General features: G+C 35.3%; 1 protein-coding gene across 1 annotated transcript in view; it reads left to right on the top strand.

Annotated features, from left to right (window-relative positions):
* The window catches only part of FBN2 (fibrillin 2), a 144,212-nt gene that overhangs the window by 108,889 nt on the left and 12,170 nt on the right, over positions 1-23,153 (top strand). The window contains exons 37-55 of the mRNA XM_030471271.1: positions 908-976; positions 1,624-1,749; positions 2,979-3,104; positions 3,649-3,801; positions 8,739-8,807; positions 9,358-9,483; positions 10,294-10,419; positions 10,836-10,961; positions 11,747-11,863; positions 13,723-13,851; positions 14,179-14,298; positions 17,632-17,757; positions 17,978-18,130; positions 18,701-18,766; positions 19,046-19,171; positions 19,278-19,397; positions 19,926-20,048; positions 20,475-20,606; positions 21,963-22,088. Coding sequence (XP_030327131.1) covers positions 908-976; positions 1,624-1,749; positions 2,979-3,104; positions 3,649-3,801; positions 8,739-8,807; positions 9,358-9,483; positions 10,294-10,419; positions 10,836-10,961; positions 11,747-11,863; positions 13,723-13,851; positions 14,179-14,298; positions 17,632-17,757; positions 17,978-18,130; positions 18,701-18,766; positions 19,046-19,171; positions 19,278-19,397; positions 19,926-20,048; positions 20,475-20,606; positions 21,963-22,088 — 2,259 coding nt within the window. The remainder of the gene's footprint in view (positions 1-907; positions 977-1,623; positions 1,750-2,978; positions 3,105-3,648; positions 3,802-8,738; positions 8,808-9,357; positions 9,484-10,293; positions 10,420-10,835; positions 10,962-11,746; positions 11,864-13,722; positions 13,852-14,178; positions 14,299-17,631; positions 17,758-17,977; positions 18,131-18,700; positions 18,767-19,045; positions 19,172-19,277; positions 19,398-19,925; positions 20,049-20,474; positions 20,607-21,962; positions 22,089-23,153) is intronic.

Genomic DNA, 23,153 nt, shown 5'->3' with positions numbered 1-23,153 from the left:
AAAATTTCCCTACTACTCTCAGAGGGGTGATGCAGAGGTGTGGACCTGAGTATCAGTAGACCTGACCTTTAGTCTTCTGTGACTCACTTGGTGCCTATTCTCACAGTAATAAATCAGTGGTAAGTTCAGAAGGCACTTGCCACTGGACCAGGCTGATGTGCTTTGTGTAGGTTTGAGTATTTTATTTGCTTTTACTCTTGTCCCATTTGAAAAAAAAAAAAAGAAAGAAAAGAAAAAGTACTTGCAGATACCCTGTTTTAAGAATGGAATGGATTGCATGCATCTAGTAGGAATATTTACTCAGCAGCTCCATGTTGGTAGGGAAATGGAAATAATAATGTTTAGAACTAAAATCATGGCTTTAATTTGGAGAGCTGAAGTAGTTGTCAGAGAAGAGTGTTGGTAACTGTTGGGTAACTATTTCTAAGTCACTTTTGATTACTTTCAAAACTGATACCTGATGATAACTGTCATTTTTTTAGAGCTTTGAAGTTCTTGGAGTGAATAATGCAACAGAAATGTCAAGCATGTTGTTCTTAACAGTCTCATAATAGTATTAATTCAAATTTTAACAACTGTATTGATATTATATTGATGTTTCATTTTAAATAACTAGTGAAAACAGAAAACATGTGCATTTATAAAGGCACAGTACAGAGAAAACAACATTGTGCCTGTCTTAACAGATTCTTTAAGTTCATGGTAATGTTTTAAGCAGAACTCTTAATCTTACCTTGATTTTTTACTGATCTTATGCACTAGCTTTATTTACTGTGAAGAGGTCAAGAAAAGTAGAAAACCAATGAGCACAGGGAAGACAATCATTAAAAACACAAATGGAATTTTATCTGTTTGTTAGCATTTTAATCTTCATATGACTGACACGATCTCTCTTGTAATACTTTAGCGGAATATAATACTCTCTGTCCAGGCGGAGAAGGATTCAGACCAAATCCCGTCACTATTATTTTAGAAGGTGAGTTTTTCATAGATGACTGTGATGGCTGGAATTAAAAAAAAGTGTCATCTTTGGAGAAATATATCCTGGAACTGTATTTTGCAGAAATCACTACATTTAGTGCAGAGCGAAACCCTCTGCTAATATGAATTGGAAAACAACATGATGAAAAGACATACTGTAAAAGAATATTGAAGAAGTCCAACAGTATTTCAGTAGAAAAATAAGCTGATGACTGAGACATGCCTTCTGTGTGTCCCTTTACTTAAATTGGTCTTTGAAATTGGCCCCTGAAGGATAAGTCATTTATGAAAATTACAGCTTATCAGTGGAAGGTATAAGTTTCAGGAAATACTCATTGGACAAAGAATCTCTGGTTCCAGTGAGTGTGCAGGAATGAGAAATTTTAGATGCCAAATTCCGTAAACAGTAGTGGAAGTTGAACTCCATCGGCTCTTCACGCTGAAACTTGAAGACGTATTTGAATGGAAGAGAATGAGCATTTTATCCATGCTTTCATGAAGAGCAATTTAGAAAAAAAAAAAAAAGAAAAAATCCACATCACAGTTAAAAGTTACTGGTAAAATTTCAGGGAAGTACTTAAAGTGTCTTGTTTCTTTTCATTCTGGAATGAAAATGTGGTGAGTTTTGTTCTCTGTTTTCAGACATTGATGAATGTCAGGAACTGCCAGGTCTCTGCCAAGGTGGAAATTGCATCAATACTTTTGGCAGCTTCCAGTGTGAATGTCCGAAAGGCTACTACCTCAGTGAAGAGACAAGAATCTGTGAAGGTTGGTTGCCTTGAAACATCTTTCTGTGTCACAGTGCGGTATTGTGAAAAACAGGTTTTATAGGCTTAAATCCGTAAGTGGATATGGTACCCACACTCTTACCCAAAATCTTCTCCAAAAGCATTATATTTGGCACCAGTGTTATGATTAATATAAAGCTTTAAATGCGACTTGAATATACTAATGTTTATTTCTACGTGATAGATCTCAGCTATGTGTATTAGTAAACTAAGGTGGTTATTCATGATTTCTGGCTTCTCACTTCACCACCTTGTATCTCCTGCTAGTTTCACTAGGGTCCCTGTATTCTAAGTAGGAAAAGCTGCCCTCTTCACAGTATTTCAGAGTAGTAGTTTCATTTATACAATATGTGAAGTAAAGTTAATATTGATTTTCCATTTGTGTTTGTGATTGGTCTTAAGTGTTAGAACCGAAAATTGTAAATAGACCCGAAAAGTACATCTTTCACGGTTTCTCCTAGTTCAGAGTGCTGTAAATCAGCTTCCCCTTCTTCATTCACTTTGTGAAAAAAAAGAAAAAAAAATTGTCTTCTTTCATAACAGAGACTGAATCCTGAGGCTTTGTTAAGCTCAGGTGAAGAAAAGTGACCAAACTGGGTTTGAAATTACAATCGTATGGGCAAAAAAACCCCAAAACTCTTATACCCCAAATACCTTAAATAAGAATATCCAAGGTTAGGGCAGCAAGACTGTGATTATTCAGCTTGCTTGCTAGTTTCTAATAGGGTACTTATCAGGTCACTTGTCAGTGAAGTAGTGAACACGTTAATAGGACTGAAAAGTAACAGTAACATTCTTGTGAAAAGAGGGTGTGAATATCTTTTGTGGAGCTAAGGAGCTAGTGAGGCACCAGGTATGCAGTTTCAGAAGTTAATTCAGCAACTTGGAATTTATTTAGGGTTTTCTCTTGCACTTCACTTGCACTTTTGCACTTATTAGAGTTAACAATGTTGCTTTTCAGTAGCTTGTTACAATAGCTTCGTAACCCAAATCTGAGCTATACTTTCCAAGCTAGCCTTTAAATGAAACATTTTTGTTATCTTAGCATGGTTTATTATGGTTATATTTCTTATATTTTTTATATATGGTTATATATAAATATATAACCATATTTATAATATGGTTATATTTCCTAGCAGATGTTTCCATTTGCTAGGACTTGGTCGTCTTTTTCCCTTGGTAATTGTAATGGTTTTGCTTGATCTCTAGATATTGATGAATGTGTTGCACATCCTGGTGTCTGTGGTCCAGGTACCTGCTACAATACATTGGGGAACTACACCTGTATTTGCCCAGCAGAATATATGCAGGTGAACGGAGGACATAATTGCATGGGTATGCAAAATGTCATCTTTATTACAAATGCCTGAATATCATATCAGACTGGTTTGAGCCCAGACTCTCTTAAAATTTCCTTTTAGATGAGGCCAGTTCTAAAGTCCTTACTGCTTTTTCCTACCTTTAACTCCCAGTTATGTCATGTAGCCAGGAAGGACATCCCAATGTCTGATGTGCAGTGTTCCTTAACAGAACTCAGAAATCTCTTTTTAGTTTCAGTAGTCATTTCCAAATGGTAGGGTTTACTATATAAATGGATCTGACAAGCATCTACAGTGTGTTTCTGATTTTTTGGAAATTTTCCTTTTACTCTTTTGTATCTTTGAATGAAAACTTAAAATATCTCAAATTTCAAGCAAGTCTAAAACAAAGATTGTAGATTACTTCAATCTTTAAATTATTTTTAAATGCATCCATGCATATGTTTGGGTTGCATTCAGAAACTGAAGTTAATGAACCACTGTGTAGGTTGGTAGGGCATTGATATTTACTTAAGTTAGTTTGTTGGTTATGTCGAAAGTGATACTTTTCTCACATGTAGACATGAGGAAAAGCTTTTGCTACAGAAGCTATAATGGAACCTCCTGTGAGAATGAGCTGCCCTTCAATGTGACCAAAAGGATGTGTTGCTGCACATACAATGTTGGGAAAGCCTGGAACAAACCTTGTGAACCATGTCCAACTCCAGGAACAGGTAAAGCCTCCTATAATCATCCCATTTTGTTCCTTTCTTTGCTTATTTGCTCCTTTGACCTATTGGCTAAAGCTAACATTTTAGTCACAAAAAATCTTTGCTGTACTCCTAAAGCAGAGTGACACTAACCTGCCATCCCGCCACTGGCTGGAGTAAGTCTTGGTGTGCTAAACAAGAGTAGGTATTTCTTCCACACTTTTAAGTGGAAGGAGTATCACTCCACATTGAGTGGAAGGATACAGCTTAGATATTTTGAATCATTCCCCCTAGATGAAAAACAAAATTCAGAAAGAACATGCATATTTTCCCTCTCAGCTGCCCCTGAAGGCAAGGGAAAGGTAACAAACCACTGTCAGGTGCCACTGAGATGAATAAAAAGACCTCAAAAGTAGAGACTGACTTTCTCATTAGCAGCAGGAGTATGTCAGTCCTGTAGCTAAAAGGATATTTGTAATACAGGTATCAGTAGGTAGATCTAATTATTTGCACCTGTTTTTTGGTGATGAGGTGCTATAAAATGAGTACTTTGTGGTTGTTTTATTCTTTCTTTCTAGCAAATATCAAGCTTTCATAGGTCTTGTATGGACATAGAATTACTTTCAGTTATTTAGATTTATGTCAACAATCTATGCTTGTGTAGGTAAGACACACCAAAATGTTGTAAACATAAGCAAGTTTTCTGAATGTGTGATTACAGAACTCCCATCGCTGAAGTTGTGACTTTGAGGTTTCTGGAAAAGCGGTCATCAGGCAATAATACTGGGGTTCAAGATTCTGGCTGACAAGAGATGCCTGCTGCCTGGCTTGTCTTCCAGGATAATTAATTTAGTATAGTATAATTTAGTTACTGGATAGTTGGGGATACATTTATCCTGGCAGTCCTAATCTGTCAGGTGAAAAAGATTGGGTTTGTATTACTAAATGTATTTGCTTTCTATATTTTTCACTTGTGAATGGAGTATGATCCTCTCATTTGCTTTTATATTTTCTCTATTGAAGGTGATGAACTTGCAAAAACTCAATAAGCAGGCTATTGTAAAAAGAAGTAAAAATTCCCTTCTATAAAAGGAGGTGAAAATAATAGGTTAGTCTTTCAGTTAGTCTTTATGGAGTTCCTTGCCTGGAACAAAACACCCTTGAAAGCTCAACTCAGAAAAATAATTGGTGGTAGAATCACCAATTCTGAAACCTGACAGTAGCACCTGGCATTGACTGAAAGATTCTTACATTTGTAAATAGAGCAAAGGTGCCGTATAAAACTAAAAATACCAGATACCTGTTTAGTACAAATGAAATCTATACAGTGTGAAGTAAAGTTACAAGGTACAAATTAAACATCTTATTGTTTAATTGTCTTTGCCCCAAGTTTACTGCCATTAAACCCATACCTCTGATGCTGCATCATTTGTGGTGTTAGTGTAAAGAATGTATTACTTTCATTCCAAGTGGTTTGACCTGGTGACATAAGGGAAGCAGCACATAATTTAGGAAAGATTTAACCGCACAAGCAATAAGGAGGAGGAAAATGGAACTGAAAAGAACAAAAACCAGCATTTTCCTTTTCTTGCTTGAGTAGGAGGAGGAAGAATAACGGAATGTTTCTAGCAGTCAGGAATGGGAGATGGAAATGAGCTTGAGAGAGGAAATATATGTTTGCTATTGCAGAGAACTCATAAAGTTCTTTCTCAGGATCATTTATCTCAGTGCCATAAAATTGTCATCATGATGACAACATCATGAGAAAGATTCAGCAAAGTACTAGCAGGGATTCATGCAATAATGTTCTTGGATGGAAGAAAGAATTCCTCTTTTAAATTGGTAAGACTAAAGTTCTCAAAAACTTCTGCAGCTTTTAAAGTTTTGTTAAGACAGCTCCACTTTGTCTGCACCAGTTATGGGGTTAAAATGTTCCCCAAATTATTTCAGTATTGCCTTGTTAGCTCTTCTGAATGCCTTTACTGTATTTGCAGACATGGTTGAACCTTTTTCACCATGAAAAGAAATTGCATGAGGGATCAAACAGAAATTCCAAGTGTAAATGGTTGAATAGCTGCACTTATGTGATATAATCAGTGGTTCTGAAATCTGGGAGGGTGCTACACATCACAGGCAGGGGTTATGATACACTGACCTTAACCAGTTTGCTAGACTGAGCACGGTAGCTCATTAAGAGCATTATTCTGTTCTGGTGAGAATTGTATTGTTCCTCTAAATGAACTTCACGTGCCAATGCGTTTGGTTTTTTTTTCCCCTTATGAACAGAGTTCTTTCTTTCTTTTCATATATTTATGCTTAGCAATCAATCTCTGGTGACTTTAGGTAGTAAAGACTATCTTGGTGTTACACATTATGTAGATCATAACCATTACCGTACACTTTAATCAGAAATAATCATTCTTTCTTGGTTGTTTTTTTATCCAAAGAAATGTAAAAAGCTGCTTCACTGTTAAGAGGGAGCCAAGTATTTACAGAATTCTCTCATGGTTTGATCATTTAAGGAGTGCTTGACCTCAGAGAGTTTTTTCCTGTTACATGATAGATCTTTTTGTCCTAAAAAATAATATAGTGATAAGTACATGGGGATTTGAAATATTGTTTAAGTTATTGAGGCAAAGCCGAGCTTTCAGAAAGTAAACTTCTGGCATGTTTGCGTATTGATAATTTGTCACTGTGTATAAATGCATTATCATACAGTTCTTAGCTAATTATATGCTCTTTTCCTACATAGTCCAAACAAAAAAATACAGAAAAACGCTATTAAATGGAATACATGGAATATGTAGATAGCACAACACGTAATGAAAGAAGGACTGCAACCCTCAGAGCCTCTTCTTCATCCTCCCATACCTGATGTGTTAGGCTTTACCACAGGAGTAGGTTATCATCGCCCTTGGATGGGGTTGTGAACACAAGGCCCTCTTTTTTTCTAGTATGTGTGTTTCACAGGTTTGCTGGCAGCAGTAAATGGAATAAAGCTTCTTGTAGAAAAGAACTGTTTTCTGAGCTTCAAATCTTATACATGTTAATATAAAAGAGCAGAAAATTTCTAGATGGTGAAACACTGTGGCAGAGACCTCTATGGCCCAGTATCCTGTACTGCAAGAATAACCTTAGTAGGCATTAAGCAATCATTAAACAATAGGACAGAAGAAGAAAATGCTGAAGTTCAAGTATACTGGATCCTACTTTGCTTGTACAGGAAACAACAAAGAATGTTTGAATGTGAGAAAAGTATGTCACCAAATCTCATTCTGAGCAATGATCAACTACATTTGCTGAAGTTTTAATAAGAACATTTTGTGTAAGGAAGACAAGAATTATTCAAGTTATAACCCCTGTGGTTAAATGTCACAAAATTATAAGTTTCTGAAGAGTTGCCATTAAAATGTAGATGATCAAGAAACTCAAGATACAGTTAGTAGAGAAATAAACTATCACTGCTCTAGATGAAAGATTGTTACTCACAGGAAAACAGAAGGATCTCCTTTCTCTTTTTCTGGAAGCAGAAGAGATGCCTAATAATTTGTATGCATTTCAGGTTTAGAGGAGAGTTAAAGGTAGGCTCCATACACTTCCTCTTCTTGGATAGATAGATAGGCTTTCTGTAGGTCCTTAGTGGAACAAACAGTGGACCAAGTACTCACAGAAGTCTCCAGATATTATACTTCCAGAACCCCTTTGAATCTTATGTCAGTGGGACATTTTTGTAAATTCTATGCATGTTCTTTAGAATGCCGTTTTACCTTGGCTTAATGCGCTGAATGTACAATTACCTACTGCATGCTTAGCAATTTTTCCTTGACAATAGTTTGGAAACTTAATATTGAAAGACACGTGTTATTTTTCTGGAGAATTTGAATGCTGATATGATCTAAAAAGATGCTGAATAGCAGCTGCATGGTTATTGTTTTGAAACACACTGAAAACAAACTGTTCATTCAAACTGGTTGCCTCTTCACATTGGAATTACTTTGCTTCCCTCAAACAAGTAGGCTTTCAGTACACGGTTCTACTCATGGTCAGTATTTTACACATCTGGCATAGTTACAGTTGTAGGCCAGCAATTTTTCATATTTCTACCTAGATCAAAGTTTATTAATGTACTGTAAATGTGTAATACATTTTTTTTCTGGAAAGCACTGTTTTGCCAGTAAAATCCCATGCCACCATAGGTGCTTTATAAAAAATACTTCATTAAAGAAGTAATTATTTCTTATATCCTGCAATAACTAATAGATTCCATGCTAGAAGTTTTTCTCTATATGTTGCAAATCCACTCAACTTCATATACCTTGCCTGGAAAACCATGGGTTCACTTATTTTGTACTTTATACTGTGTATTTCCCACCCTGAAGATGCTCTGGGAAAGCGGATAAAAAATAAGCATCCTAAACCAATACTGGGTTTTAGAGCATCTTTTTCTGAAGCGGAGTGTCCATGCTGCTTTACAGTTTAGTGGAACTAAGCTGCAGTAATCTCTGCAGAAAAAAAAACAAAAAACCAAAAAACCAAAAAAACAAAACAGAGATAGAATCATGAAAGAAAGCTAGGTACTGGTAAATTACATTTATTTTTCCTATCTGAAACTGTTGCTGCAGATTCTCTCTACAGATGGCTAGAAAGCAGGAAAAAACCTAAAAAGGTAAGTAAAGGAGTTCTCTTTAAAACAAAACCTGAAGTGCTGCTTTCTCAAATCAGACATTTATTCATGTGCAAAAGTCTGCAAAGATTTGAGGAAAGAGAAGTATGAATTAGTGTTTCAATTTGCATTCATTTATTGGCAGTCTGAATTTTCAATATAATTTGTACAGGATGAAGTGGCTCTTCTAAGTAGATTTGGCTTGTATCAGCTCTTGGAAAGCAGAGAAGACTACAAGTAATTCCTGGGAGATTTATAAATATTCACTAAAAATGCATTGCTTTCTGTGTTGCTCTAGGTGAATTCAAGAACATATGCGGGAATATTCCTGGCTTCACTTTTGATATTCATACTGGAAAAGCTGTTGGTAAGTTTCACTAAACTTATTTTAACCAAAAATTGTTTTGCGTAAGATTGTTGCAGCTGCATAGGTGGCACCAAAATGAAGATTTCATATAATAAAATTCTAATTTCATTGTGGAGTTACAATGGTTATATAAATTGTGAGACCAAAAATTTTTGGTAAATTTTTTCTGATTTTTTTTCTTTTATTTCTACATTTTTTTACAATCTTTTGCTCACTCACCACCCTAGTTCATGGAGTTCATGGTTTTGAGGTTTAACTGGTAATGTAAAAGGTTTTGGTTTCAAAAATGTTGCATGACTTGTCCACACATTTGTAACAGTTCTGCATCTTGTCTAATATTTCGTATTACTCTGTTTTGAATCACTTCCGGAACTTCACATAGTTTATTTTTCTCTCATGATGGGCGTATATTTAGCTTTATATTCCGTACACAATTTCTGTAGATTAAATGGAACTTCTCAACTCAGTTTTAAGCGCAGTGAAATTGAGAATCCAAGCAGTACATAAAGCCATGAAGTACTGTACTTTGACTAGCTCATCTCACTTTCAGACATTGATGAATGTAAGGAAATCCCAGGAATCTGTGCAAATGGTGTTTGCATCAATCAGATCGGCAGCTTCCGCTGTGAATGCCCCACTGGATTCAGCTACAATGACCTGCTCTTGGTCTGTGAAGGTGATTTGAAATGATATTATTTTCTACTTAGCCCCCTTAAGCATGCTTGTCTTAAAGGGCAAGGGAACATTTTGTTCACATTTTTTCCAAAATCTAAGAGACAGACTGTGAGCTTTTTGTTGGGCTCAAGTCTATAAATCAGTTTGTGATGTGTTTGTCTTTAATACTAATGCACATGCACTTAATAAAATTTATAATAGTTTTGTGTTACGCAATTAATTGAGTCCTAAATAGGAAGCAAATTAAATGCTTTTATTTAATTTTATTTTCAGGAAGAAAATTAATTCTCGTTCTTAAAACTTCTCAAAGAAAAGTTTCCTTGATTTTTTTCCATTTTCTGTCCTTCTACCGTTTTATAGGTAAAGACATTCTTAGAAGCTAACAGTGACATTTTGTGTGTCCTAAAGTCGATAAGAGTTTTGTCATTGGTATTCAAGGGTCTTTTGCTGACGTGTGCACCTTAAAAAGCTAACAAACTGGGCCACTTACTGTTTCAGTTCAAAAACAAAGAGGAAAACTTTTTAATACAAAACCTAATTTCTTTAGACAGACATTTAAAATTGCAAACTCGCTTCAGTGTGTAGTAAGTTTGATTCGTAGGATCCTCCTTCATCCAAAAAGCGTGTCATGGATGAAATTGTTTTGCTTTTCATTTATGTTTATGGCACAGTAGGCTGAAGGTCAGAATACTCATGCTTTGTTGAGAACAAAAGATCCATTTTGCACAAGTCATACAATACAGTCTAAATTCTAGGCAAAGTAACTATCTCTTGGTTTCTAATGTCTGAACCATAACTCTTGGTATTTCAGATATTGATGAGTGCAGCAATGGAGACAATCTCTGTCAGAGAAATGCAGACTGTATCAACAGTCCTGGTAGTTACCGCTGTGAATGTGCTGCTGGTTTTAAACTTTCACCCAGTGGTGCCTGTGTTGGTAAGAAGTCACTTGATTTTTGTCATCTATTTGAGCTGTACCTAATCAATGCTACATGAATGATTCTTTCAAAGGGTAAAAGTATAATTTATTTTCTATTACCTTGTGTATTCTGCTGTTTTATGTAACAGTTTTTACTCTATAGCCCCATTTCTCTGTAGAAGGGAAGAAAAGCCAGAATAAAATTTTTAAAAGAACATTCTTGACGTATCAAGGAAATCCTAACAGTAGTTTTGACCTCAAGGTGTATAGGCAAGAAGTTCCTATAAAATGAAGTTTTGTTATGATTCAGGTTTAGTTATGGATAATTTTGAGTCTGGTTTTAGTAATAATAGATTGTAAAAACATGTTTGTGTAAAGTGAATGAATAATAAAAGTCAATAATGTGTACCATCTGTTTTATATTTTTATTACAGATCGCAATGAATGTCTGGAAATTCCTAATGTTTGCAGTCATGGTTTATGTGTGGACATGCAAGGAAGTTACCAGTGCATATGTCACAATGGCTTTAAAGCGTCCCAAGACCAGACTATGTGCATGGGTATGGAAAGGCAATGCTTTTGTCTTTGGGTTGTTTTGTTTGGGTTTGTTTTTTTCAAAGGGGGAGAAAATGAGTAAGTTTTTGAGAGGATCTTAGTAACATTTAAAGACTGGTTTATATGTGTTTGGATTTTTGTGAATAAAGTATGTGAATTTGTCCTTGGAATGAATATATTAGGTTAAGGAAAAAAACCCCATGGTATTCTTAGAGATAGATAGATCTGTGTTACTAAATATATTAACTCCGTTTTCACAAAAGTATATCATAGCGGTTTGTTTGACACAGAAGTTTATAGGAGATATCACAGAGTGATAGAATTTGGAGATTTAAAAAAAGACTTTTCAATTATTTAGAAATTTATGGAGTTCATGTTTCATTTAAAAAACAGAATCCCACATTTAATGTAACTGAAATCTATACTCATTTTGTATTAAAACGATGACATACTGGAGATGACATAAGAAATAAGATCACAAAATAGGAGTGTTTTTCTTGTTCTTTTATTATTTTGTAATCAGTTCTACAGGGTTTTGGTTGGTTTTTTTTTTAATCGTGCATGTGCATGAGAAAATGTCTTGTGTTAACAATGCAAAATTTTGAGTAACTCAAATAATTCTAAAACTAATTCTAAAAATTTCATAGTATGAAATACAAATCTAGAGAAGTTATAGAAAATGTGGCAGATGAGAGACTGAGGTTTAGAATATTGTCACTGTGCACAGATAACTCATTAACACATACCTGCAAAAATCAGTTCCGCCATACAATTTTGTTTCTCTTTGCAGATGTTGATGAATGTGAACGCCATCCATGTGGAAATGGAACTTGTAAAAACACTGTTGGATCATATAACTGCCTGTGTTATCCAGGATTTGAATTAACTCATAATAATGATTGTATGGGTAGGTGCTATAATGCAAACTTTACTTGCATTGCAGATAGCTTGATATGGCAAGGAGGATGGGATATAGTTAAAACCCTGACTTAAGGACAAGTCAGGGTGCTATGAAGGCGGATTGGGTGCAGTAACTGATACAGTTAAAAGCCCTAAAGGTTAATTATTGATATCATTTTTTTAAACTAATCAAAAATATTTTTTACTGGTCAGCTTGAGATAACATAAACCCTAACAATTCACTGACATTTTAATGCAGCCCTCCATTAGATTTCCTGGATATTTACAGTATACATCCTTGACTGCTGGCAGAGTCCAAAGGCACCACTTGCAATAAGCATATATTATGTCACACCACCAGTCTTGTCTTATGAATTTGAAATCATTTATTTATTTCACCCTATTACTTGACACTTGCACACAGTGTGAAAGAGAAAGCACACCAGGAGCAAGAAAGCCAGTACAACTAATCTACCAAATCTGCTCACCTAAGATGAACTCTGCTTCATCAGAGTTTATACAGGCATTGCTATTTCCTATTCCCTAAAGCACCAGACTTGAGAATATCTGATGGGTTTGGACAATTTAAATTCCTGGATACTTGCGATAAAGCAATTAAAATCTTCCTGGACTGAAGAACAGGCTTGTAAATCTCTGGATATCCTCTCCCTTGAGCAAAGCGTAAGCCAAAGAAGAGAAAAGCTTTATATTACTTCTTGCTACAGAAAAAAGACAGGATAATGGTTCCTTTCTGGTTCAGGAGAGAACTAAAACATCTTAAATAAGTATTTTAAATCCTCTCCCTGTCCAGGAAAGAGACAATCAAAAACTTTTTTGAGTAAAAATGTTCTGCTGCCAAAGAATGGCACTATTTGCTAAGGAGCTTTTTCCCTTGGCAGTGTAACTGCCAATCTGCTACCAGGAGCAGCTAGTACCTCTGCTCCAGACTGTGCCTTCAAGGAGGCCCAGAAGCTTAAGCTGACTCAAAGACTTGGCCTTTTGTTAGCACTCCTTGACTCAGGGCTTTCTTCCAAGCTTTCCCAGTCGTTCAAGGGCAATTTAGCCCATTCCAGTATTATACTTGGAGTATTTCTGCTTGTAGGACTGTAACAGAAGAAATGCACTATGGAATTAACACAGGCACAGCTGTACTCACTGAAGCGGAAGGTACATGTTTTTCAGCAGCTGGTAATTAATGCTTCTGAGGAAGACTAAAACCTCTTCAGTAAAACTGATGTTGGTTTTCATCATTCAAATTCAAGTACTGTAAAACAGAAAAGTGTAGACTGTACTTATACCATGATGCTTACTGCTCTCCTTTTCTTGACACGTTTTCATCTGCATTTTTCCTTATGCAGTTGTCCTTTAAATCTGCATTATGAAAGTAACTCTATAAACTAATAGGCATTTTCAAACCTCATTTTCAGAACTGTTGTGAAGGAGAAAATCATCCTGTGGAAAGCAAATGGCATATTCCAAAATTTGAAAATGACAGGGCAGGTTTTATGAGGAAACTCAAGTGCGTATAAATCCAGATAAAATCCAGACCACTCCATGTAACATTTTCTTTTCTGTGTCTGGAGTTAGTGTCATAAAGTCACTTGGCAGTAATTGAATGTCTCCAGATGCAGTAGCTGAGGTAATGCTGCAAGTTTGAAAATTGTAATACCCTATAAAAAACATATACGTTGATGGACTTGAAAGTTACTTTCCAATAGCTGTCAGCTGTTCCCTTGTTGCTGCAAGATTTGCTTTTTCCACAGAAATATATACTGTAACTTGAGCATGTTTATAACATGCTGTATATAGTATGCCCAGACTCAACTCCCACTTCTGGGATTTTATTTTTACTTTTTTTTTTTACAGATACCGATGAGTGCAGCTCCTTCTTTGGTCAGGTGTGCAGAAATGGACGGTGTTTCAATGAAATTGGTTCCTTCAAATGTTTATGTAATGAAGGATATGAACTTACTCTAGATGGCAAGAATTGCATTGGTATGTCTAATACCACGTTGAGATATTAAAGTACTGAATGTTAAAGTACTGATGGGCTGAAACAATCAAACTATTAGCTCCCATTTAGAGGGTAGCACCACAAGTCTGAGTATCCAAGTATAAAAAAAAAAACCAAACTAGTGACTAATGAAAACATGGTAGAGGTAATTGAGTTTTGGAATAGTTGTTCATCAACCAGTTCTTCAACCATTTAAATGTCTTAGAAAATTAGAAAAGAATCGTAGTATTTTTCATGAATAAGCCTGTTTTGTTACCGTAAGAACTACATGATTCTAAACCTTTCTTGATTCCATCTACTCTCCAAAGATACTAATGAGTGTGTGGCACTACGTGGTTCATGCTCTCCCGGTACTTGTCAAAATTTGGAAGGATCATTCAGATGCATCTGTCCACCAGGATATGAAGTAAAAAGTGAAAGTTGTATTGGTAAGGCAAGTTGTAATTATTGCTTCTGAACAATTTAAAAATCAGAAAAAGTATCTGGTTCTAATTTGGTGGGAAGCAGTTGTACACCTTAATGTTTGTGAATGTTGCCCAGCTTAAGATCATGGTGAAAGGAAATAAGTAAGAAAAGTCTTCAGGAGGAGGTTTTAGAAATAGGAAGCAAGATATTTTGCACTATATTGTACTCTTATTTTGTACAGTGACTTCTTCATTAATGCAAACTAAAATATTTACCTAAAAAATGGTATTTTATATTTAATTTTTTTTTTCTTTTAAGTAACATTCACAAAACAAACCAACCTGTGTATTTGATTTATATAATAAATATAAAAGAGAGGTAACTATTGGCAGTCAATGCATGATCTAAGCTTCTGGTTTCAGAGAGCTATGAAGTTTAAAAATCTTAATAAAAGTATGGAGCTTATGGGAACAATTGCTTAAATTGGTTTCTTCTGACAACTGTTTTCTGATTTCATGTTATGTATGATGTCTTCCAAGTGCAGAGATTCATAGGAGGAGGAAAAGGGTACAGCAGACCTTTCATCAGTTTGCATGTTCGTGTTTGTTCATCTAAGTTTTGTTTGAAGCCCTAAATATCATTCAGGAACTGAATGTCACACAATGAATTAAGATTTGGTGTGGCAGAGAATAAGAAATAAATCCAAGTTAAAACTCCCTTTTCCAGCAGACCAAAGCACAGAACTACTGTGAGTTTATTGGGTGTTTAAATTAACTATGTGGGGCACCTAGCAAGGAAAATGCACTCAACTAGTTTTAGGTAGCTAACCTAGAAACCCTAGGTTTCTGCATGGTCAAAGGACAGAGTAAGCATTTGTCTCCCCACTCACTATGGCTATATAGAGAAACCTGGCTTTCAGCTTCAATGATTGAAGTTAGCTGGTGTGGCACCCAGGCACACATTCATCCAAATAACTCCCAATAATAAATGAGCAGTTTGTCCTTGTATGGACTGAAGAAAACACTGGCAAGGACATAAAGATTTGGCCTGTTGCCACCTAATCTGTATGTTCAGGAACTGGATCACTGAAACCTTTTTGATTTTTTTGCTTTGAACAATCGGTTGTGTTTTCTAAACTCCAGAATTCTGTCCTCTTTTTATATCATGCCACCATATTCAGTTTGCCTGCCAACTTCATGGTTTCTTTTGGCAGCTGCTGTTTCCACATCAGCAGTTATGTCTGAGATGAAATCAAATCACCTACAGTTGTAAAATCATGACTTTAAAAAGAAAGCTTTTGGTTTTCCAGGAATATCACTGTTTATGTCCATGTTAGTATAATCACAGAATCTCTTAATGTTTTTGACAGCATTAGTGACTGCCAAATAGATTTTTGCTCAAACTGAGTAAAAAGGACTTAATTGCATTCTTTTTCTTAATTCTGCCATGTGTCCAGAAAATTTGTGGCTGAAGTTCCTAGACAATGCATAGATAATCGCATGTGATTGTGCTAATACTTTGATTAATGTTATGACAGCTCTTGCAACATATGTTCCCCATTAATTTCTATTGATCTTCTGTTCAAACAAACAGCTTTATAAGAATTCATTACTTCTGTCTGTAATATGAACGTTGGCAGTGGCTAGATTACTTTTTAAACTCAGGGTGATCATATCTGGGAGAAACCAAAACCAGATGAAACCCACAGAATAATTCTTAGTTTTTGCTACCCAATTAATATATTTCCGTTCATTTTATGGGGATGAAGGGGAGAAGACTCATTTATTTCCACAGTCTGGCTAGTCATCTGTTCATCAAGGCCACTAAAACAGTTTCTTCCAATATGGCTAGCCCCAAGCCATTCATTACAGTAATAATCAGTACTTCAAAAGAGAGTTTTTCCATCACATTAATGCAGCTGAATTGCTAAGTTTTGTATATTAGCAACTGCCAAATTAACTGGCAAACTAATTATATTTTTATTCACTGAAATAAGCCAATTTAAAATGCTTCACATAGTAAAAGCCTGTCCATGAGAAGCTATGGAGTTTGAAATATGCTAGATTATGCTACAGTTGTTTCTTCATGTGCTATACTTAATAGTAATTTCTGAAAATGGGACTCAAGGTAGTATTTTTCAGAAGTAATGTCATATAGTTTATTCCTACCTATTTATTCCATCACTCCACTTATATTTTCCTAGTGATAAAGACTGTTATTCCTTTCATTGTTTCCTTATCTGCTAAATACAGGTCAGTTTTCTTAGACTGAGTAGAGAGTCCAACAAAAAGCAGGAAAAATGGCAGTACAAATTTATGACTCAACATCCATAAAGCTTACTTGCATGGAAAATACCTATTCCTGCCTACCCTTTGATTAAGATCAATATGGATATTATTGCAGAATGCTTACACAGCCATAGGTGTCTGTGATGGTCCTTTTAATATCCCTTACTGAAAGACTCAGGATGGGTTGTACTGCAGGAATAGCTTTGAAGATTCTTAAAATACATTTCAGAATTTATTAAATTTTAATTGCTTTGAAAAATTACTTTTGCAAGGAGGCTTATATCTTCAGTAAGTATTTGCAGAATAGAATAGATTAAAAGATAGTTCTCAGTAATAGATAAGTAAAAATTAAAGACCTAATTATGTATTACTTTTCTTACTCTGTCTGTTGTGTTTATAGATGCAGGATATGCAGCCTGATCCTGTTTGAGCTGCACAATTTTACAGGGACTTGATGTTTATATTAAGTACTCTTTTATTTTGATTAAAATTTTAAATAATTATTAAAAGACCTCTAACGAAATAAATCTCACATTTAAATAGTCATAGCAATATATTCTAAATTATGCAATTGAACAGGGCAGAAATTTAAATAACGTATCATGAGTGGCTACGGAACACTGGTAAATATGAATCTGAAGATATAAATATAAACATAGGTCTCCCTCTACTAATAAGTAGCTATAGTTTCAGTTCAAGTATCAGTCAGCATGCAAAAAGCTCACCTTTAATTACAAAGAACCCCCAACATACAGTTTTTAAAAAAATTATCTTTGGATGTTTTATGTTTATAGAAAAATATTTTTCTTATCATAAATGTATCTTCTCCTGTGTTTCAGTCTGAAAGCATTTCTTTAATGTTTATGTAATAAATATGACAATGAACAGAGAATGCTATTTGGAGAGGAAAGTGCATATCAGTGAAATGCTCTAATTGGAAAGTTAATGGAACCTTCACGCATTTGGGTGCTTTATTGCAAGTTGCCGAAGTTAAATAAATAAAAAATCTTTCTTGACCACATAATTCATAGTTATGGTTACAGTGAAATTTTCTCCATAAATTTACAGATATTAATGAGTGTAATGAGGATCCCAACATCTGTCTCTTTGGCTCTTGTACAAACACTCCAGGAGGTTTCCAGTGTATCTGTCCTACAGGTTTTGTGCTGTCTGATAATGGAGGGAGATGTTTTGGTAAGTAAGTTAATGATTGTAACAGTTAACAGATACTCTGTAGATGAGTAAAAGGTGACCTCTGCAGGTCCCTTCCAAACTGTGCCTTTATGAGGACTGGAAAGTGCTTTCAAAAAAGTATGAAAAATATAGGCCTTATAGTATTCCTTTCAGGGCTAGACAATCATCATCTAACCAGGTCTGAGGTGCTAGCTCCATGTGACTGTATTTTCTTTTTTAGATACTCGCCAGAGTTTCTGTTTCACTAACTTCGAGAATGGGAAATGCTCAGTGCCAAAGGCTTTCAACACCACAAAGGCAAAGTGTTGCTGCAGTAAAATGCCAGGAGAAGGATGGGGTGATCCCTGTGAGCTCTGTCCAAAAGAAGAAGAAGGTACACATCAAGATTTAAAATAAAGCCTTTTTAGGTGGGAGAAAAGGAAGAGCATGTTTTTGTTGTACCTTTTTGATCATTAGAAGGAGAGATATTTTGGCATTCTCTCTTAACAGCCTTTTCTAGAACCATTTTCAGGTCAATAAGAGGAATAAAATTAAATACAAGAAACCATAGAAAAAGAGAAATACTGGGTTGTTGGTTTTGCTCTGTAGAAAAATGAATTAGTAGCCTCCATCTGTTGATGTAGCCTGCTTTAGGCAAAAGAGAAGAGCAAAATGAGACAGTGCCACGAATCCCTGAAGTAATGGAGTTTTCAGTTCCTGGTTTTCTCCAAGTACAGAAAGGGGAAGGCACCAAGCATGCACACATGGAAGCTCAATGAGTTCTAGTGCTGCTTCCCCATCCTAGAGACCTTGCTCCTTTTGTGTCTGACAAGACAGCGTAATGACCATGTTTTAAACAATAGACAGTTTTGAAAAATGTGGTACAGATTTTTGGATGGCTTAACCATCTTTCATGGTTCTGTCTCTCATTCACTCTTTTTTAAAAAAAAACATACCTTTGCAGTTGCTTTTCAGGACCTGTGTCCATATGGTCATGGAACTATTCCTGGAATTGATGATACACGTGAAGGTAAGTATTCTTTTTCATGATAATTAAAAACATAAATTATGTATACTTAAAACTAGACTTGGATATTATAGTATGTGATGGCTTATTCCACCTAGCCTCAGGTGACAAGAAGCTGACCTTTAATAAATGTGAACCGTTATGAAATTATAGTTAAAAGATTACCTTTGAAATTGCATAAGACAAACAGGATAGGGTGCTTAGTCTTTTTTAAGTGCTTTTTTATGACCTGATGCAGAAATGCATCAGCTACATGGTTGCTAACATCCTCCTGCTTTTTAGATGTCAATGAATGCCTTGAAAGTCCAGGGATTTGTTTAAATGGACACTGCATCAATACCGATGGATCGTTCCGCTGTGAGTGCCGCATGGGATACAACTTAGATTACACTGGAGTACACTGCATCGGTGTGTCCATATTTCATAAGTTATAAGAACTGCAACACTTGAATTTAAAACACAATTTGAAATGTGTCCCAGTTCGCTTCAGTTTGCATTTATTCATTACACACAGATATTGATGAATGTTCCATTGGCAACCTATGTGGAAATGGTACGTGCACTAATGTGATTGGCAGTTTTGAGTGCAGCTGTCATGAAGGATTTGAGCCAGGCCCAATGATGAATTGTGAAGGTAACTTGTCCTCTTTACTTTCTTTCCCTTTAGTTTTTATCCAGTCCTCAGTATTCAAATCAGTTTGTTAACAAGACTTGAAATATGTCATTGAAAAAGAAGTCCTGAATTGATTTAAGCAGTATTTTTAGGTTATCACTTAGGTTATCACAGGTTATCACTTAGCTTATCACATAGGTTATCACACTATGATTTCCCAAACTGCATGTTGTGGTATGTTACATTATTTAGTTTTTTGTTGGCAAGAAGGGAAGTAACTGTTGATATAAAAAAATTTGAAATGGGCCTGTCCCAGCTTGTCATTCTGAGCTCAAGTAGTTCCATATTTATTGTACCATTATTTTTAAGCAGAGCTTTATCCAATTTTCTCTGGCTACTAAAAAACAAACATCCACAAGTTTCTGGTTTGAATTATTATTACACCTCTGATACTTTTTAGCTGACAAGAGAAGCACTGGTAGAAGAAAACCTCCTTGGTCATTGTTCTAAAACTTAGTGGAGAATGACTATTTTATTCCTTCTGTTCAGATATAAATGAGTGTGCTCAGAACCCCTTGCTGTGTGCTTTTCGTTGTATCAACACTTACGGTTCCTATGAATGTACATGTCCAGTTGGCTACGTACTAAGAGAAGACCAAAAGATGTGCAGAGGTAATGACCAATATATAAACTTTAACTTAATTTGCATTGTTCTGTACTGGCCAAAGCATATTCCAAATATTTCTGTGCATCTTGCATTCATTCTTTCAGTAGAATGCAGCAAATAGCCCAGCAGATGATGATTTACTCTTTCAGAACTCATGTAAGACCAAGATCTAGTGGGGATTTTTATCAAGTGTACCCCTTGATGGGGACTTTAAAGTTAAGAAGGTCACAGTGTTGAACATGTCTTTAATAGGGCAAAATGATGGAACTTAGAAAGATTAAGACAATTGCAGTTAAGTATAGCTCTCATATTTTTCTTCAGTGATTGTTAGTTAGAGAACTCTGTATCTCATCTTTTTGTGAGAAAGTGCCAGCTGTCTCCAGCAACTGAAGCTACTGGAAGTTCAAACACAAAATGCATATTTTTTCCAGATCTAGATGAGTGTGCAGAAGGTCTCCATGACTGTGAATCAAGAGGCATGACGTGCAAAAATTTGATTGGTACCTTCATGTGTATTTGTCCTCCTGGAATGATCCGGAGACTTGATGGAGAAGGCTGCACAGGTAAAGCTTAGAAAGGGAAGAAGGCATCTACTGAAATACAATCAAGCAAACAAATGAAAAATTCTCTGTATGTGTATATAGCAAACTAGAAAATAGCAATTCATAAAGGTCATTTAAGATAGCTAATGATGTCCAACATCTTAAACTTTCTTTTTTGTCTCAAGGTTTGCACTTTATCTGAAAGTAGTTTTAGATGACTAATAAGTATTTCAGAAGAAAACTTCAGTTTTGTTTCTTTTGTTGTACAACAAAATCAGAAAGTTTTTCAGACACTCATTAGATTTAAAAAATTAAGTTGCCAAACAAAAGAGCCCTGATTTGATTAGTAGGAAGCAAAATTATCTGAAATAAAAAGTTACATTTCATTTAGCATTAATACTGTTAATAAATAATGTGGCAGTTCCCTAAAGAATTAAAACTGTAAAATTCTGAAACAATATATAAAAGCTATGAAGAGTAACAAATGTGGAAATTGTCATAGTTCAAAATAATTTTCCATCCTGTAAGTAAGCACACATTTCCTCCATCATTTTTTCAATTAGTTAAGGGGGAAATGATAGCTACATTTTGGCAAATTATACTTTCTTTGGTAAGTAAAAAAACTCTAGACCATTCAAGAGTTCTGTGTAGACAGAAGTAGGTGAGGCTGTCTTTGGCTCAGAGAGAAAAAAAAAACAAACATCCATCTCAGTGAATGCTTTAAATGAAAATTAAATGAAAATATTTTAAAATAGTTTTCCTTCAGCAAGAGAATGACTAGTCTCTTGTACAGATCTTTATGACTTTTTTTCAGGGGAAATAATCTGTATTAACAAGAATTTTAATAAATTTTCTGAGGTTTTATTTTAAGCATCTATAAAGGTGTGTAATTGCTTACAGTATCTGTGCCATTAGCTATGGAAGAAAATACACAAAGATTATAACCCATTTCAGGGAAATGGTGTGTGTACTGAAATGTGACTGGTTGCTGGAGAGGTCAAAGGTATTCAAAGGCTTTGAATGATTACAAAGTGAGAATTTGTTACTCAAATCATGCATGTATCCTAATTCTATTTTAATGTGAATTTTTACAAAAGTTTGGACTAGAGCTTGCTCTGCTGCAAGTGTTTTCTGCTTCTTGTTTTAAGTTGCAAAGAACGTACAAGGATTAAACCTTTCATCCCAGGATTCGGTACATAAGGAATGGAATAGAATAGTCCTATTAGGGAAGTCCTTTCCAGGCTTAATCAGTTGTTGATTTTTCCACTTCTTGCAAACATTTTGAAAATATTGTACAGAATAGTTCATGCATCCTGTGAGTCTCATGTATTTTCTTGTAACAAATTAATTAAAATTTTTTATTATGTTTTTGTAAAGATGAAAATGAATGCCGAACCAAGCCAGGTATCTGTGAAAATGGTCGTTGCATGAACGTTATTGGGAGCTACCGATGTGAATGTAATGAAGGATTCCTGTCAAGTCCATCAGGCATTGAGTGTCTTGGTAAATGCCTCTTTCATGTACACTTCATCTTACATTAAAGTATAAAGGATGCAGAGTGTAAATTAGGCTTCTGAGTACCTAACAGCTCTCATATCTACTGGAATTAAATAAATATCCTTATTAATTAAACAATGATTTGATTTTAAATAATGATACGAATGTGGAGCATCTTGAGAGCATCAGCTGAGCCTAGCAATCAGGAGCTTCACATAGAAGTGTCTAAATTCCAAAGGACTTAAATATGGTGCTGGGCAACACTATCCAGACAAAATACAGGTATTTTTAAAGAAGAATCAGAATTTAGTTACCTTAGATAGATCAAAAACTGGGATGCAGTGCAAATTGCTTGCATATCCAGAATCTGACCATAAGCACTGCAGCTAGGCATCTTAATTTTTTGTAACTTTAATTCAGACAGTGATTATAGAATCATAGAACGGTTGAGTTGGAAAGGACCTTAAAATAATCTAGTTTCAAGTGCCCAGCCATAAGCAGGGACACCTTCCACTAGATCATGTTGCTCAAGGCCCTGTCCAACCTTGAACACTGCCAGGGACTGGGCAATATATTATGAATACAAAATCCTAGAATTTCACCAAAAAATTGCAAGATAAATTAATAACTTTTGAGGCAGACATGCACATTAAATGCTTATGAAGTGTTCTGTATTCATCAACCTGTATTTCTTTTTCAGTATGTTCAGATTTATCATTCAGTCTGCAAAATTAATTGTTCCATTTTAGAAATCAAGCAGAACTGCAAAACCTTATTTTTCCATTATCAGTGTTCATGTGTAGATACCTCAAAGCGTTTTACAGTACTGAGGCAGTATGAGTATTAATATTCTTGCATCAAAAATACTTGCATATTATCTTATACAAGTACTACAAAAACAACTCTCTATAAATTGTCATTGGTAGTGTGCTGATTTCATGGCAAAGCAATAACCTTGGAAGTGCAGGGTATTTCCTAAGGATTAAGACCAGATGGGATGAGTCTGTTAACCCCAGCCAGTCACTAATGCCAAGGAAATACCCTGCTTGGAGGTCATTATTGCATTCTTAT

Source organism: Strigops habroptila, chromosome Z, assembly GCF_004027225.2.
Source record: "Strigops habroptila isolate Jane chromosome Z, bStrHab1.2.pri, whole genome shotgun sequence".
NCBI classification, from domain to species: domain Eukaryota; kingdom Metazoa; phylum Chordata; class Aves; order Psittaciformes; family Psittacidae; genus Strigops; species Strigops habroptila.
Note: the sequence above shows the minus strand (reverse complement) of the source record. Positions and strands in the feature narration are given on the sequence as shown.